The 18,432-nt window shown below is 45.3% G+C and overlaps 2 protein-coding genes across 2 annotated transcripts; one reads left to right on the top strand and one right to left on the bottom strand.

Annotated features, from left to right (window-relative positions):
* Positions 1–1,506: 1,506 nt before the first annotated feature.
* Positions 1,507–2,897, bottom strand: LOC117853373 (E3 ubiquitin-protein ligase RING1). The gene has a single exon (XM_034735753.2). The coding sequence runs from the start codon at positions 2,552–2,554 to the stop codon at positions 1,613–1,615; it is 942 nt and encodes a 313-aa protein (XP_034591644.2). The 5' UTR covers positions 2,555–2,897; the 3' UTR covers positions 1,507–1,612.
* A 5,300-nt stretch (positions 2,898–8,197) lies between these two features.
* On the top strand, positions 8,198–9,152 carry LOC117851523 (L10-interacting MYB domain-containing protein-like). The gene is made up of 3 exons (XM_034733351.1): positions 8,198–8,411; positions 8,487–8,503; positions 8,592–9,152. The coding sequence occupies exons 1-3, from the start codon at positions 8,198–8,200 to the stop codon at positions 9,150–9,152; spliced, it is 792 nt and encodes a 263-aa protein (XP_034589242.1).
* Positions 9,153–18,432: the final 9,280 nt, after the last annotated feature.

Below are 18,432 nucleotides of genomic sequence, written 5' to 3'. Positions count from 1 at the left end.
ATATATATATATATATAAATATTTCATCAAACAGTATAATATACATCTATTTTATATCACTCTAGGTCAGGATAATCATGACATATAGTGTCTGACAAAAATCGTGTCGTGCCTGTACCGATATGGTGACCCAAGGACTACACTACACATAGGGCCGTGCTGGCCCAGACACTATTGACACAGTGCCAGATCATGTTAGGGCCTGTTCGGTTCCTCTTGCTTATTATAATAAGCTAAAAGTTGCTTATTTGGAATTGCTTATTTTTAGTCTATCTGTTTGGATACCTTTGCTTATGAGCATTGAATGAGGTGAACATTGTCATATTTGCCCCTTGTGTTGCTACCCCTCCTCTTTGCCTCCCCACGCTTCTTCTTCCTGCACACGCCCGATCCCGGGGGCTGGCGGCGGGCAGGGAGCAGCAGCAGGTGGCCGGGGCGGCGGTGGGGCAGGAGCGGCGGGCGGAGGCCATCCACCTGCGCGGAGGCTGGCGGCGAGTGGCGCGGATCTGCGGGCGGAGATCGGCGGCGACCAGCGCGGAGGAAGGGGAGGAACCGACGGTGGCGGGGATGGAGCTGGCAGTGAGGATGGAGCTGGCGACAAGGGAGGGGTGAGAGGAACTGGCGACGGGGGAGAGGGGAGAGAGGAGTAATAAAGTGCATTGAATGAGGGCAGGAGGTGTAAAGTGCACCTTTTAGTCCCCATAAGCAACCCTTGTGTTGCTTATGGGCTAAAAATAAGCAGCCCCATAAGCAACCCAATAAGTAAGGATGTTGGTTTCATAAGCAAATAAGTTGCTTATTTTTAGTTGCTTATGCATAAGCAATTTGGACCTTAGTGTCGTGACTTTTAGTGTCGTGCTTGGGGCCGCCGCTGGACCTAGCCCATCTGGCCGTGTGTAGTTTGGGGTCCACGCACCTCCCATCTCCTCTGCAAGAACACAGTCACGCCCGTAGACCGCCTCATCTCCTTCCCTACCATCGCTTCACCAAGTTTTGAGAGAACAGTTGCAGTCAGTGCAGTGGTGAACCGGCGATCCACCTCGTTTTCTCAATCCGACTTCTGTACTTCTGTTGCAGTTGCAGTGGATCGAAGGCCCCTGCCTGTGTCGGAGACGACAGACCCGGTTCACCACTGCTTCCGCTCACCTTTCAATGCATGAGTAATTAGAGGCAACGTGGCTATTTCTTGCTATTGCTGATGTGTGCAAAATTTATAAAAAATACTTATTTTGGGATAAAGGGAGTAGTTAATTTAACTATATTTGATGGCTTAATATCTGTGCAAACGGGAATTCGAACTGTGATTGATAGCTCCACTTTGCAATAAGCTAGCTAACCAGGGTAGAGCCCATTTGCAGTAGTTAGTGCTTTATGGGAGGGTGGAAAAATGAAGTTAATTGCCTTTACATGCTCTTGTAGAGTTTCGTTTGCGTTTGCATTTGTACAAGCAAATAGCACCTAGCGTTCTTCACGTTCTTGCAGACCCGGTACTAGTAGGCACGAAGGTTCCATAATCGAGATGTTGGGCTAATCTTTCATCATGTACAGTTGGTGACTGTGGTCGTGTTGTCGCGTTTACTCTGTTCCTGCTCCATACATGAGCTGACACACCTCAAACAAAGAACGAGAGCGCGAAAAAGCAAGCAGCGACAACGACAAAAGACTGCATGACAGCCGCCGCACAAGTACCACCTCCGGCGGCGTCACCGTCATCCGCTTCACTCCTCTCCCAAGCGTCCCCGTCCGGCCCGCGTGCCGATGCCAGCCAAGCCAGCGGCCCCCATCCGGCCATCACCACCGGCCCCGGCGGCGCCGCCCCGGTCGTCTCGCCACTGCCTTCCTCCCCGCCGCCCTCCCGTGATCCATCCGCCTGCTCAGCCGGCAGCTCCTGCCGGCAGACCGGGCACGAGTTGTGGAGCCGGAGCCACGGCACGATGCAGTCGGTGTGGTACGCGTGCTTGCACGGCAGCTCCCGCGCGGCCTCCCCGAGCTCGAACTCCTCCTTGCACACGGGGCACTGCGAGCCGTCGGACAGGTGCGCCGGGGAGACCCGCACCGTGGGGAGCGACTCGATGGCCGACTCCGGCGCGGGCGCCGGCCCGGGGCGGTCGTCCTGGGTGAGGCGCTCGATGAGGGCGTCCAGGTTCGTCCCGATGAGCTCGTCCCAGTCGACCATGGGTGGCGGTGGCGGCGGTGGCGCGTCGTCGTCCGGGCGCCACGTCGCCGGGGCCGGCGGCGGGGACGGGACGCGCCGCCGGCGGCGGCGGGGGAGCGGCGCGTCAGCGTCGGCCGTGGGGTCCCCGGTGTAGATGACCCACCGGCGGGGCCCGTCGTGCGGGAGGAACGGCGGCTGGAAGAACTGGTCGGGCGACGGGAGTACGGGCCGCGGCGCCGGCAGGTCGATCTCGTGGAGGAAGCGGCCGAAGCAACGCGGGCAGAAGACGTCCGAGGTCGGGTACGACACGGCGCGCACCGCGCGGCCGCACACGTAGCACCAGTACAGGCGCCATGTCCGCCGGCGCCGGCGCACGCCGCCGCTAGCGCCCGTGGACATGGGCGGCGCACGTGGAGGCGTGGAGCTAGTCGCCCCGGGCCGCCGCACGCCGTGACTTGAAGGAACCGAGGATCCAGGACGCGCACGAGACGGGACCTAGTATAAGAGGATTCTTGAGGGAATGGGACGGCGATTTGATTGCGACGGCGGCAAGGTTACCGAGTTGCGGCCCGGCGGGAAGGAATGGCTTTTGCGAGGAGATGAACACGATTCTGCCTTGCGGGGCGCGCTGTACGAACGCTGAAGTGACGCATTTTCCTTCCCTTGTGGAATTCCGGTGGCATTCGACTCAAGAACCGCCCGCGAGTGACCAGTGAATGGTATTTTTTGCGAGTGAAAGTAGTGACGTACTCGCCCCGATTTGAAATATTCGTCGACGTTGATTTTTTCTCAAAATATTTGAACATTCGTCATATTTAAAAGTTTATTATAAATGTATGAAAGATAAAATTATGCTTAAAGTCCCTTCATGAAAAAAATAGTCATAAATTATGCTTCCTGTATCTTTGCAAGGTCATATATGTCTTTAAATCTGCGCTACTTCCATGGTCACAATAACTTATTTCCACTGCGCTCATCAGGTAGCATCAGCTAGATATAGAATACCTCCTAGAGGTATACCTCAGCAGTCACATAGGTCGTCTCATACAGTACCGCAGTTACATAGGTCGTCCCATACAGTGCCATGTATGATTTTTTTTGCTGACGTGGATTGGAGGATAGAGGGTTAAGAAAGAGAAAGCGGTCATTGTTTCGCGAGACAACCACCTCACAGGCGAGATTTTAGGACTATGTGACGACTACTCTACCATTGTACAAGTTGCGGCTGCCATGCAACTCATAATATTTCTTTTTTTTCTTTGCATAAATTAAGGAAATATAATTACTATAAGGTAACTTAAAAGACAACTCATTATACATATTATTTGTTTAGTCATCTCAAAATTAATGTCAATGCATAAAACCGTGTATTAGACAAGAATATTATACTTGCCCATACTTGTAACTAGTTGTGTTCTTGCCGTCCTTCTAGGCCGGCATGCACTATCTACCATCTTCAAAATTGTTTGTCATTTTGTCCCACTAAGATAGAGACAAAGAGACCACATCGAGACCCCTATTCTCGGGGGTCCTACCTCGCTAGTCTAATTGGGCCACGTCGTCCTTTTTTCGTGACCATCGGATCGTAGGTGAATCGGCCATCAAAGATTACCACTAGCACGTGCAATATAATTCATAAAAAGACCCTCGGGCTTTTTTTAAATCAAAATAGGAAGTTCACGTCAGTCCTTCCACAATGACAAACATGCTCATTTTTTATGAACGGACCCCTGGACTCTAAATATTTCAACTCGAAGAAGAGAAATTCGAATTTTGATTGAATTTGCAAAAAATCACCCACTATTGCTTATGCGAAAACCCTCCACCCCCATCGCTCGCACCGTGCACCCGACCCCTACCCCCCTCCCTCATTCCTTTCCCACCCTCACTATGTGGGCTGCCCCTAAAAAGGATCCCGAATATCATTCGTATCATTCCCTGGATCAGTAGATGATACGAGCACTTCACACAAGAAGTATCACATCCATACTTCGTACAACTTTTATTGATAATTTACATAAGGTTGAAAAAGAGAAAGCATACTACTAATGATACAAGAGGGGTCGTAGCCTCAACCTTAATTATACAGCGGAGTCCTACGTAGTAGTCCCAAGCCAACATGCGGCTTGGCTCCTATGGTAGATCCTCAGGATCCTCGCCCTCTTTAGCGGCGACTTCTTCCTCTAGAAAAAGAAAGGAAGGGGAAGAAAGGGTAAGCACCATATGATGGGTACTCAGCAAATCCCACAGTTATTGTATTATTTCATGCAGGATTTTAAGGAATAGCTGCTAGTTTGCCTGAAAGCTAGTTGTATGCACAGTGTATATGGTTATATTTTGAAGAGAATGGAATGTAGATGTTTATAAGTTGTTGTTCCTTGAGGGGATTACCAGAGCCATCTTTTGTCTCATTTCTAGACACATCTCAGAACAAGTCTAAACCTCACTCTTTTCATAAAGCAGGTTATGACTAATCAATGGGAGCTTTAACTATGTGAGCTCTTGACCGAGAGCCTCGACTATTGGAATAGTTTTATAACTCTGTGCAGAGGTGTACACTTTACACGCACGTTCGATCAGCCCATACCTTGATCATAGGCAGTACTGAACTCCGAGACCCGTACCCACCCGTGTCTATTCCTAGACAACATTCCCTAACTCCGTCCACAGATACGGCTAGTAAACAGGGGTCACACCATGTCCACTCATGGACTCTGCATCATAACTTGGCATACAATGTCAGGAGGTCCTATGGACCTCAACTCGTGACCTGTGCTGACCAGACCTGGGACTCTACGAAGCACCTGCTCCAGTCTATCTGTTGCCCACCGTGGCCCCTTAGGACGGTTTATTAGGTTTGGTTGGTGGGGTGTGAATCAAGGCCTCACGTATATAGGCACTCCTGAAGGCTGTACCTTTTTGGCACGTGCGGCTGTACTGTCCACTAGAAAGACTTTCCCATGAGTCGGTCATCATATGACCAGAGTAAGCTTTTTAGGATAGGATCTTTTGTTGAGGCTACTCTCTTACTCGTGGGTCCATCCTTAATTGGCTGCTAGACTCACTTTAGTTATTTTTGTGCAATTCTCAAAGCACTCACACTCTTCCTTAGGATTTTGTGAACCATGGTATGACCTAGTGTATATGGGGTTTATGATATCAAGGAGGGCTCAAAATTATTAGGATGAGCTAAGCAAGGAAATAAAGGAAATATGCAAAGCTTATAAAGTAAACCTATTATTATCTTGGTTTATTTTATTAATAAAGCTTAGGATCAAAAGATGATGATGATTTGTGGGACTTGCCTTCCTTGAAGTTTGGATCGTTCAGAGCTTCTTCCTCGTAATCCGGGTCGTCAAATGTGTTTTCGGCGTCATCGTTTTCTGTATTATCGTAGTTATATGTAAGAAAATTAATCAAGTAGACAATCAAAGAAATACATAAAACATGAGTTATAAGAATAGAATTGGTGTTTATAGGGCTTGGGTAATTTCCTAGAATTTTCTAGGGTTTTTCTAGAGCTCCTCGGAATAGTTTCCTAGTTTTGGTCACGTGAAATACACAGTTTTCCATTAATCAAAAGGGGAGGATTTAATTCTAGGGGTTATGGTTGTGAGATTTGGACAAATAAGGTATGACTATGCTTGGAATGGATTCTAATATTTTTGGTGAATTTTGGGTAATTTTTAGAAATAAGAAATAGGGAAGGGGATTTTTAGGGTACACTTGTGGGACGGTTCTATTGGCTGAAATTAATTGTATTTAGTTTCTAACCTTAATAATGTTAAAAATGGGTTTGAGTGGCTTTGTTGGGTTTGTGGATTTACCTAGTATTTTTAAGAATTTTGGTGAAATTTTTTTGGATGAAAGAAATGGGCAGAATAACATTTGGGGTGGATTTTACCAGGTGTATCTAGTGTTTTCGCTATGTGTGTGAGGATGGCAGGTGGGCCTGCGTGCGACATGGCGTGGGGTTCCTGTGGTGGGGTTGATGGCGTCCACATGGTGGGCTGCGTGGTATGCGTGCCGCGGCCACGGTGGACCGAGGGAGGTGTGTGTGTGCGCGCGCGCGGTGCATGTGGACTAGGTGTAGGGATGAGGAGGGAGCGGCGCCGCCGCTCAGGTTAGGACACTGGACCACCACGGGGCGCAGGGCTCCTCGCTGGAGCGGGCCACGCCGGGTGGCATAGGCTACAGGAGGGGGCAAGGAGTAGCCCAAGGGGTAGAGATAGCCAAGGCGAACGGGTGGAGGGTGTTATGGGCGACAGGTGGCGACCGACGGCGAGGCGCGAGCTCGCAGGAGCTTTGAGCGGAGGTGGAGCTATAGAGAAGTAGATGGGAAACACCACACACCCTAATGAGGGAGGGTAACCTCTGTATTATGGCCCTGTTTGGCACAGCTCCACTCCTAAACTCCAGCAACTCCATCAAAAAATTCAGCCAAACACCCCAACTCCAAAACTCCATGGAGTTGCCAACTCCATGGAGCTGTAGTGCAAAGGGAGGTGGAGTTTTGGAGCACCTCTTTTGCTGCTCCAGAAACCTCTCTTTTGAACCTCCTCGTGGAGTTAGTGGGTAATTACCCACCAATGCCACTCGTTATGGAAGAAAACGTTTCGTTCTATTCTGTTCCCGTTCCTTTTCCCCGTCCCGCACCTCCCTCGGTCGACTTCTCTTCCATTCGGATTTGGCCACCACCGACCGCCCCCGCCGCCGGCCGCACCCCGCCGCCGCCGGCCGGAGCATCCCACCGCCGACCGCACCCCCCGCGCCGGCACCAGATCCCCTGCTCCCCGCCGCCAGCTGTACCCCCCGCCGCTGGCACCAGTTCCCTCTACTCCCCGCCGCCAGCCGTACCCCCTCCCGCCCCCGCCGTCGGCCGCACCTCCCACCACCGGCACCGAGCGCCCTCTGCGCCGCCGGACCGAGCACCCTCTCCGCCCGCCCTCTGCGCCGCGGCGTTCTCCCAGGCCGCCTCGACGACCCCCCGCGCGCCTCGACGCCCCCCGCGGCTTAACCCCTTCGGTCGAAGGTCCCCGCCGCCGGCCGCCCTAGATGCCGCCGCCAGCAGCCTTCGTCCGCTGTCGAAGCCCGCCGCCAGCAGCCTTCGTCCGCTGCCGGCCGCAGCGCCCCACCGCCGGACGGAGCGCCCCGCCGCCGAATGCCGCCCCCGGCCGCAGCGCCCCGCCGCCGAAGGCCGCTGCCGGCCGCAGCGCCCCGCCGCCGAAGGCCGGCCATCGGGGTTGGAGGAGATCCCCCCCTGTTCAAAGGTACTCATATCCAAAAATTATGTTCTAATACAGTAGTTGGGGGCATGTTCTGATCATCTTCCTGGCATTTGTCTCTTCATATCATTACTAGATGTTTTTTTAGACAGATAGTTGTTCTTATATAGTGCAGATTAAGCAAAGATTTGGAACACTTGTTGTTGGATATGCATCCATAGGATCTGTCATAGCCACAAGTTGCTGCCTGGCCTGTGTTGATGGAATGCCAGAAATTTTGAAAGAAATTCTTAGATTGTCCTGATAGCAGTAGAGACCCGTAACTGATCGACTTGGACTATATATAAATGTACCTGGTTAATATTTGAAGGTGAAACTCAACTTGGCAGATAGTATTCTAGAACCGTGCATATGATTTTTTTTTCTTTATAAGTATTGTATGAAAGAAACACAAGTGTCAAATTTTTGGATCAGAAGCTTTGACACTTTGCAGCATGGAAATGAAGGCATCGTTTAATGAACTTTCAGCCACATGAAAGGTCTGCATTTGCAACCTCTTTAATTAACTAATCCTATTTTCTAACCACCATCACCTAAGTGCTTATGAAATAACTAAAATGGTGTTAATAGCAATTAATATATTATGAAATTTTACTTATATCATACTATGCCACTTACAAAAATCACGACCACTAATTGTCTAATATATTATGAGAATGTGAATGTGACTGAAATTAGGATGTTCTAATTAGGTAAATTGGATAGTACCAATGTTGTAGATTAATGGTTTCTAATATGATATTTGTGAGTTGGATAGATGCCTGAAATTGATTGGAACTCGGAGAACACTCGAGTGATGTGTGTGTTGTTTGCCGAACAAGTTGAAAAAGGAAATCGGCCAAACACACACTTGAATGCACTTGGTTATGCTGAGGTTGAGAAAGGGTTCAAGGAAAGGACTGGAATTGTGGCTACCAAGGGTCAGATCAAGAACAAATGGGACAAGTTGAAGGAAGATTTCAAGGCATGGAAGAAACTAATGCTAAGGCAAACAGGGACTGGTTAGGATCCTATAAAGAAGACTATTGCTATGGATGATGAATGGTGGAAAAAAGCTAGAGCTGTAAGTTGGTTAAAAAATTTTCCTATATTTTTTTCCATATGTCAAACCTGTTGGTAATACTTATAATAATATTATGTGCTTATTTCAGAACATTCCGGGTTGCAGCAAGTTCAAAAAGAAGGGCCTTGAGAATGAAGATGAATTAGCCAAGTGTTTTGCTGACATTACTACTATTGGTATTGATCATTGGTCTCCTCATGTTGTGAATGTTGAAGCAACCGAAAATGTTAATGTGACACAAGATGAGGCAACGAATTTTGAGCCACAAGGTGATGATTTCATTCCTGAAACACAAGAGGAGGATATTGGTATTTCTCCTTCACCTGCGAGTGGCAAGAGACTGGCAAGGCCTGTTGACAGGAGTGGTAAAAAAGCAAAGTCTGGAAATGCACTCCTAATTCAAGAAGCAGTAACAAGTATGGCAAGTTCAGCCAATGAATATGTTTCAAAGAGACATGGAAAATATTCTATTGAGGAAGTGATGGAGGTTGTGATTGCTTGTGGGGCCGGTTATGATAGCAATGAACATTACATGGCGTCTGAACTGTTTGTGAAGAAGGAGCAAAGGGAGATGTTCATGACCTTGCCTACTAATGAGATTAGGTTCAATTGGCTTAGAAGGAAGTACAATGATAAATATGAAAAGTAGAAATTGGCTTAGTGAGAGTGATGTCATTTGTGTATGCTACTATTTTATTTTTGTCGCATGTGTGGTACATTTTATTTTATTGCATTTTATTTATGTATGACAGTTGTATCTTACATTTCATTTATGTCAATGTTCACAAATGTCTTCAAGTGAGTCCGATGAATTAGTGCAATGATTATTGTAACGGCCTTATTTTGGAACTATGAATTTATTTTGAAATTTTAAATTTTTGGAACATGTAATTTATTATTATTTTGGACTTCAATGCATGTACTTTCATTTTATATTTGTGATAAGTAGTTCAAATCAAATCAGGGGCAAGAAAGGAAATCTATCCTCAAACTCCTCTTTTCTGGAGCTAGGGACACCCTCCCAGCCAAACACCCTCACCAGACAGCTCCAACTCCATCCAGAGCTGGCTCCATCTGGAGTTCTGGAGTGGTGCAGCTCCACCCAGAGTTGGAGTCATGCCAAACAGGGCCTATATCGCCAATATGGCTTGGAGTACAAGGAATACATCAAGTATATAGGGAAAGAATAAAAACATCCTAATATACACATATACTTCCTAATACCTGCCCGCAGTCGAAGCGGGAGGATCGTGGACGCACAGACTGTACTGAAACTCAGTGAATAAAGGAGTCGGTAGGCCCTTTGTCATGATGTCCGCGAACCGCCCAAATTAGCTGTAACAGCTGCCATTTGAGGCATTAAAATGACTTTGAGAAATTAGAAGCAATTCCAGAAGAAAAGGAAAAGAAATTGGCAAAAAAATCAAATTCGGGTCAAATTTGACCGAAATTTGAATTTCAAATTTGAAATTTAGAAAAATTTGTCAAAAATATGGAATACAAGTGTAAGAGTGTTTGGAACTGAAGGATCAAAAATTCGGAATTGAAACAGTGCTAAATATCTCAGAAGAATCAAAGGAAGAAAAAGAAAAACCGAAGTTACTGTTCCCCGTCTGAAAATAGGATTTCAGAAAAACAGCCTCAGAGTCCATTTTAGAAATTGATTTCTGAAGAATTTTTCGAATAAGTGCACCAGGACAACTACACTATATTGAAGTATGAACCTTGGACTACAATATTCAAGTGTTGTTGGCCAGGAACAGTAAAGGGAAGGAATTCAAATTCAAGCCCAAAGTCAGCACATTGTCACAGTTAACTGACACTCGAAAAATAAGCTAAGTCTGAAATCAACAGCATAGGGTTAACTTTGAGTATGAATTCAGAGCAATGTAGATCAAGAAGGGTAGGTGTTCTCGGGCAAAATGGAAACTTTGGAGATTGTAGAACACGTTTGAAAAGAAGTTGGACTGGATGAACAAGGATTGGGTCACTGAATTGGTTTGCCAAGTGAGATCGACACCACTGTCAACTGACAAACTGAAACTCAAAGTTCAGTAGAAATTCAGTTGGAGCTGGTAAAAGAATTCAAATTGCACTGTGTTGGATGTTTATCTTGGGGTTGAGCCAAAATAAAAGATGGAGAGTTTAAGTTTATCTGCAACTTTGATTAAAGCATCTGTGCACTGTTGGATTGGGAATCGGCCGCGGTGGAACTCTGAAGATCACGGGCGTTAGAGGAGCGGTGACAGAGCTGCAAGACGTGTCGCCGTCGCCGTCGTCGGTCGCTCGCCAGCACGTCTAGCTAGGCCACCTCCTCGCCACATAAGCCTACGGGTAGGCCACGGTGTCGCCCATGCGCGCGGTGAAACGCTTGAATATCTACCGCTCCCGCGCCGCCGTTTCACCGCCGTCCTTTTTACCGCCGCCAGCACTCCTCTGTGAAAGCACCACCGCCGAGTAAAATTCCACCGCCACGTCTCGCCTCCCGTCGATTCCTCTCGCCCACTCCTCCACAGACACCCCAGCTACACCCCAGACCAGTTGTTGTCCAACATCCATGCCGGAATAACCGTGCTCGCCGCCGCTTCTGTCCGCCGCCGTCGCGCCGCCCGCTCACGGTGAGAACCACCTCGCGCTGCCTCTCTTCCTTCTGGAGTAGTCGTAGTCGAGTCCTTAGGGTCCTAGGATGGTGTAGGGGTAGATGTTTGAGTAGGTTATGCCGTTGTCATGAGTAGTCACCACCGGCTGAGGGTGTTGCCGCCCGTCGCCGTGGAGGGGATGGCTCCGGCCATCTCCCGGGGAGCTGTCGCTGCGCGCGGGTGCGTAAAGGTGTAAGGGTGGTGTCTTGGCCCAGTCCCACCGCCGGGAGGGCGCCGGTCGGCGAGTCGCGCCGCCCCCTGTCGCGGCCGCGTTTTGGCGGGAGGAGGAAGAAGAGTCTGGGCGCTTGGGCCCGCGCGTCAGTGAAGAAAAAGGAGGGAAACGGAAGCAGGCCGGCCGGGCGCGGGCGGTTGCTGGGCCGCGGCCTTGAGGCCCAGTGACGCGCGCGCGGTCGACCGTAAAAGAAAAGGGCCGGAGGCCCAGTGAAGCAGGCCGCGTTCGCGTAGGAAAGGAGGAAAAAGAAAGAAGGCCGTTGGGCCGGTGTTGGGCTGCAGAAGAAGAAGAAAAAAAGAAAATCGGCCCGTGGGGCCCGTTGGAGAGGAAAAGGGGCCGGCGGGTAGAAATGAATAGGAGAGGTGGGGTCCGCGCCGTGGGGCCCAGTGCGCGTGAGAGAGGGTAGAGAAGGGCCGGGTGAGAAAAGTTTTTTCGGGTGATTTTCGGGAAAAATTAGATTTCCTTTAGTGAAATAATTCGTTTAAATTCGTTTTACACCATTTTAATCACAGAAATTTATAGGAGTGTCCAAAATTAGTGAAACCAATTTTGTTAGGCTTGTTTTATTTTCCTTTATGCATTAAAAATTTTATACCCTAGAAAAATAATAAAAATTTGGGTATTTATTTAATGCCTTCCTTTTTAGGTAATTAAATAAATACTTAATATTTATAAAATGTATAAAATATGAATAACACTTTCTTAATCACAAATAATTCTTAACTCATAGGAAATTAGATTTTCAAGTTAGAAAATAATTATAACTTTTTCTAAAAATAAAAGAAAAAGCTATAAGGAGGGTTAAATAAGAAAATAAAATTGTAGGTTAATCTTTTTAGATTTTTGTGTGTTGGCTTGCAACTTTATCATGATAAGTCGTATAGTCCTTGTTAGCTTGCAACTTTATCATGAAGGAAAGTTGTATAGTCTATTATTCAAAAATTTTGCATTTCTAACCCCTGCATGTATTATGCCGTAGATCCCGAAGCACCGGAAGGAGATTATTGGGAATTTTCAGAAGGACCTTCGGAGTCCGAAGAAGTGTTTGAGTTAGTCCCCTGTGAAGCCCACCCATCAGAGGCTACTAATCTTTTTAGCGAACAAGGCAAGCCCCGGTGCATTTATACCTAGCTATTTTGGAGTCGTTATTTCATGTGACTTATTATAGGTTAATTGCTTTATGTATGCACTAAGTCTAGGAGTTGCTTGAAACCTATTCTTGTGTATGATCATACCTTGCTTTAAGGACATCTTTGCCACTTGTTCAAACCTTAGAAGATACCCAAGTCTAGAATTGCTTACTTGCTTACATGCTTGGTTTACCAACCTTAAGGAAAACTTTTAAGTCATACATGTTGCTTATGGAAGATAACTTGGAAAGTGAAAACGGACAGAAGCTAGAGATATAGTTCTGTCTGTTAGCTTAATTTGGTTAAGGCCCGATTCGTTGTCTTAACCTTTGATCAAGTGACAAGCATCTGATCACTTACTGGGTATGGGACCAGTAAAGCCCAGTAGATTAGTAAACTCTATGATCCGGAATACTTCGTACCCGCGCTTGACGTGCTGGAGATTGGCAGGGGTGTAGCCTGAAACTCACATGGTGATCGGGCCAGACGTGGGGTCCTATGTGGGGGTGCATCCCTGGGTCCGGGTAGTCGTATTCCTAATCATTGAGTTTGCTAATCGAGAGGTTGTTAGATACGACCTGGACAGTCGTATAACGCTGGTGATCAGGGTACTCTCCTGCAGGATGTAATTAGATCCGGATCGCCGTAATTCTCGGTTATGAATGCACTTGATCACTGTTGAGCATCGTAGTATCAATTCATGCAATATGTATTCTTTCTGTTATCAACTGATGTATGATTTAACAGCTATGATTGTTTTTACTTCTGTTATCATTTAGAATGGTTAGGTAATAACTTAACCCAAATAAAAGATAAAACTAAGGCATTACTTATAGTAAGCTTTTCGGCAAAAGTCGTGTTAGCCAAGTACACCCAAAAGCTAGCATGCATTCCAAAGAAAACTATTATATTGGTTAGTCGGGTAAGACTTGCTGAGTACCCCGTACTCAGGGTTTTCCCCTTGTGGCTATCTTTCAGAAGCTCCACAGGAGTCTACAGAGGAGGAGATCCCGAAGCCCTAGGGTATTGACCTGAGTCTCACAATACCCTAGAGAAAAAGTTCTACTTGCGCATCTTCTCTTGAACTATTTATGTTTAAATCTTAGAGCTTGTCTAACACTGCATCACTAAGTTTGTTTCAACTTATGTCCTGTAATAACTCATACCTTTTATATATGTATGTAAAAATGTAATGTTTGTTGATATTATCCCATTGCGGATATTATCCTGATGTATGGTTATGAAACACGCCGTGGATCCTTCGAGGAGTCCTAGGGACACTCGACGGACTACCGGACTTAGGCTGTTTTAGGTGCGTTTCGAATAATTGCTGTTCCGACAGCGATTAGGCGCACTTAAACCAGCTTAAGTTGGACGGTTCCGCCACATTAACATGTCTAAAGCACACTTTAGTCGCTTAACACGTGATCATGTACTTTAAACAAGTCAACTTGGTCCTCCGTCGGATTTCATCCGATAAACCACTTAACTCAGCATCGAGAAAGCAAGACTCGTACGAAGGCGAGTGGTTACAGAGATTAGAATAGACCATCTCAATTAAACAAGTGCATCAAATTATTATAACCTCAAGTTCGAAATTCAAGCAAGTTTCGCAGAGTTCTCAAATAACAGAAATAACTGAGCGGAAGCTAAACGTCGTTGCAGGATATCGTGATGAAGCCAATCATGACATCAATGATCCCGATCCTCGCCGTCTGAGGAGGGATCCCACTCAACTGTCCAACTAGGAGGAAGTTGGGGAGGCCAAGTGCCACTTGCTGCAAGCTCAGGGGTACCAACATCACCTGAAAAGAATGTGGCACAACAAGGCTGAGCGACTACGCTCAACAAGACTTAACCGATCGATGGTACTACTCCACCAACACCTAGACATGCAAGATTTTTGGCTCTGGGGTTTGTTTTTGCCAAAAGCGACTAGTGTAGGTCCTTACTTTCAACATTTTAGCCACAAGTTCTATTGTTGTTTACCATTCTAAGTGAGCAAGTATACTAAATCAAGCATAGTTTCCAAGCAATTAACACAGGTAACAATATTAGATCATCATCATCTTTCATTCTTACTCAGTGTAGCGTAGCGATCAAGTAGTCCCAAACTGTGAGAGGCAGACGAATCGATTCAAATTTCTTAACCATGCATGGTGAATCTAATCCCATGACATTTGCGCACCGCGAAGGGTCGCTTCATTTGTCAGCCGTCCCCATCAATTCCCAGACCCGTGTCGGGCCTACTTCCCTTGGTAGAAGGCTCCATAGACCCGGCCTCTGCCGTTCTATGACCGCACTTGTCACCACATGCGGCTGCAAGAGAACTCCGTTCTAGAGACAGTGGAACGATCCGCTCACGTTCCGGTTCAATCAGGTACTAGGCTTCCCTATCCCATACTAGGTATGAGATTAGTACTTTCAACACTTGATCACGAACACCATCACATCTCGACCTTAGTCCAATTCCATGTAGACAGACGAGGCAATCCACTGACCACCAAAAACAGTTCACAGAGCCCTACCCCATCCATCGTCCTTATAGTTGTAACAAAAGGAAAGCAAACAACTCCTATAACTAGCGAGTGACATTCAATTACTCGACTTTTACCGAGTCCTATTAAGCATTGCACTACTCGGCCTATCATACTAGTGTTCAGATCAAAAGGGTACTAAGTTCATGCATCTACAGTTTCAATCAACTCCTGGAACGTAAATGCACAATCAAAGCAATCAATTGTATTACAAGTATTTAAGGATAGAAAATCATGCTCCGGGGCTTGCCTTCATACGAGGAGTTAGCGAACTGGTCCTCGTCTTGCTCTGGTACGGGCTCGGCTCCGACTTGATGCAGATCAGCTACGACTCCTTATTTTGGCGCCGAGTGAAGCTCGTACATTCCGTCAGCAAGGTTCAGCTCTACACGAAATGCAAATGCATCAAGTTTAATTTCCATGCTTTCTCGTAGGATGCAAAACATGAATTAGCACAGAAGTATAAATTACATTATGACCACATTCACCTAAACAAGGTTCTACACCTCCTTTATCTACATAAGGTATGGTGTGTTATGGTATAAAACCCGAGGTTGACTTGATGGTGATTGTGTACATATATACACTTAACTTTTTTAAACTTTAGATCGGAAAGTTATCCTATTTCTAAATGTTATTTTGTACCTCTTCCGATTTGGTGCTCATTGATTTGGTGCTCATGCTTCTTGCCCCTCTATTCATTGATCATAATAGGAGAATGTGTTATGTTCTTTAATTGGATTCATGCATATCATAACTAACTAATTGATAAACAATTTTCCTTTGCAAACAATTACGTATTCATTGGTTACTATTTATGTATCTACTTTTTTTTACTTTATGTTGGACTAACTAGATTAGGCACTATCTTTTGTTCAAATTGTTGTTGTTTTGCCAGTTGTACCCTAATTTCACTAATGTATATCTTTTCTAGGCTTTGGGATTTGAGTAGAGTTTGTCATTAATAAGATAATTAATGTGGGTACTGGTACTTATAAATGTATCATAATTTCTCTGTACAAGTTGTTTAGTTGTTGCATCTAAGCATAAGTACCATCTCTGCACTATTAGATGTTAATTTCAAAAGAAGAACATTATTTTTAAGTCATATAATTCTTTACTGTATACTCTTTCTCATTTCAGAGGAATTACAATGTCATGTATCTTTGTTCAATTTTGAGTATGCATAGATACATGAAATATTTGTAGGTGTTGTGCAACACAATTTCGGATAGGCTACAAATTAGGGTCAGTTTGGCAGGGCTCCGGCTCCGGCTCCGTGCGCTTACCGAAGCACGGAGGAGCCGGAGCCGCACCAAACGGCATTGACCGCGGAGCCATTTTTTGGCACATTTGGGAGGAGCCGGAGCCGTTTTAGGCCTGCATGGAGGAGCCCAAAAAAGTGGCTCCGCGGCTCCGGCTCCGGCTCCGCACGAGGAGCCCCTCGCGAGGAGCCCTGCCAAAGGAGCCCTTATTGGTTTCGGGAGCACCCTACAGTAAGGCATATTCAGGGACATATTTATTAATTTTAGTGAAAAGATTAGAGTTAAGTAATTTACAAGCACCGGTAAACTTGTTACAGATTCTCCAACAACTACGGTTTGGATGTCGCAAGCTTATTCTCTTTTCTACAGCGAGTTTATAACACATATATTTGTTTTTGATATTTTCTAGATGTGCTACATTATCAGTAAGTTTTGCAAGTGAAGACTGTGCGACTCTAAAAAATATGTTTTGAATATATCCGTTTACATAAAAAGAGAAGAATAGCGAGAGAAGAAAAAAATTAAGCTATTGTGCTTGTTTAAGGTAACCATGCTAACTTAAACCCTAAAATATAAACATTATTTCTGAAGTGATAATTTTACAAGCGAATACTGTGGACATGACCTTAATAGTCAGGTTGAATGCAAGTCTGAGGCACTAGTGAATTCGAACAATCATTATAAAGCATGACCAGCATGTTACAATTTTTGGATTGGCAGGATGAGGCTCCATTTGCCATTTTTTTTTTGCCGAGCTTATTTGCAATTTATGGAAAGCTGTTCTAACACGATTCTACTCAGGATGTTACAGTGTGCCTATTGTTTTGCATCTCTCGTGTAAAATAACACCATCACACTCTCATTCTTGTGAACATAGGTTCGGTAGCACAAACCCAAAAAGACTTTGGATCTTGCTGGTTAGCGCACTAGGATGGCTATTTGTACACCATATTTCGACAAGCTGGTGTCTTTTATATGTAAAATTTTCTCATAATTAGGTATTTAAGTTATAACTTATGCATATAACTTTTAGGTATAACTTCTATGAACAACCTTAAGTACAACTTTTTTGGAGAACATATTAGGGGATCTTTGTAGTAAAACTTCTATAGAAAATTTCCTAGGTAGGATAACTTTTTACGGAGATCTTTTACCAATTTTTAAAGTTGTATAACTTGTTCACATAATTTTTAGGAAAAAATGTATTTTCTATCCCTCAAGTATTGCAAAAGTGTGATATTCATCCCTCATGTTTTATTTGGTGTAAATCAACCCCTTAATTAACTAAACCGGTGCATCTATCATCCCCATCTTAATTTAACAATGGTTTAGTGTCATGCATATAACATCAATTTATGCCATGTAATCATTTACTAATCTTTGCTTAGCCACGTCTAATGTTAAGTCAATCGCTATAATGGTTTGGTGTGAATCGGTTTCGTTAAATTTTTTGATACAATTTTTATAGCGTAGCCCAATTTAGAGGATTTATTGAATTTGTTTATGGGCTTTATATTTCGACTTAGCATATTACATCACTCACCATTAGTCAGATGATTATTTGGCATAAAATTGTCATTAGATATACTAAATCATTGTTAAACTAAAGTGTGATGATAAATGTGCCGGTTTAGTTAGTTAAGGGATTAATTTGCACCAAATGAAATATAAGGTATGAATGTCACACTTTTGCAATACTTAAGAGATGAAAAATACCTTGTTTCCATTTTTTATGGCAAACTTCTTCGAACAACTTTAAAACACAGCTTTTCATTATAATTTTTAGGAGAATTTTGTAGCAAAACTTCCCAATGAAACAGAAGCAGTACAACTCATGCGATTTATTTACATTTAAACCTAAAAGTAAATCCACGCGGAAACGTGGATGCCGCAAACCAATCATGTGATTTACACTTCAAACCAATCACATATCATTTTTTGCATGATAGGTGACATACAAAAGTGTGAAACACAGGCAAGCAAAGGCGCCAAGCCAAATCGCAACGCACACAACCCGAGAATACGTCAAGCAAACACTCACTGCCACCGGGGCCCACTGTACACTGGGCCCCACTCCCAGCAAAGCGCGCATCGTCCCGGCCGCCGAAATAGATCAGGGACCTGGA

Source organism: Setaria viridis, chromosome 4 (genome assembly GCF_005286985.2).
Source record: "Setaria viridis chromosome 4, Setaria_viridis_v4.0, whole genome shotgun sequence".
NCBI lineage: Eukaryota > Viridiplantae > Streptophyta > Magnoliopsida > Poales > Poaceae > Setaria > Setaria viridis.
This window is presented reverse-complemented; position numbering and strand designations above follow the sequence as displayed.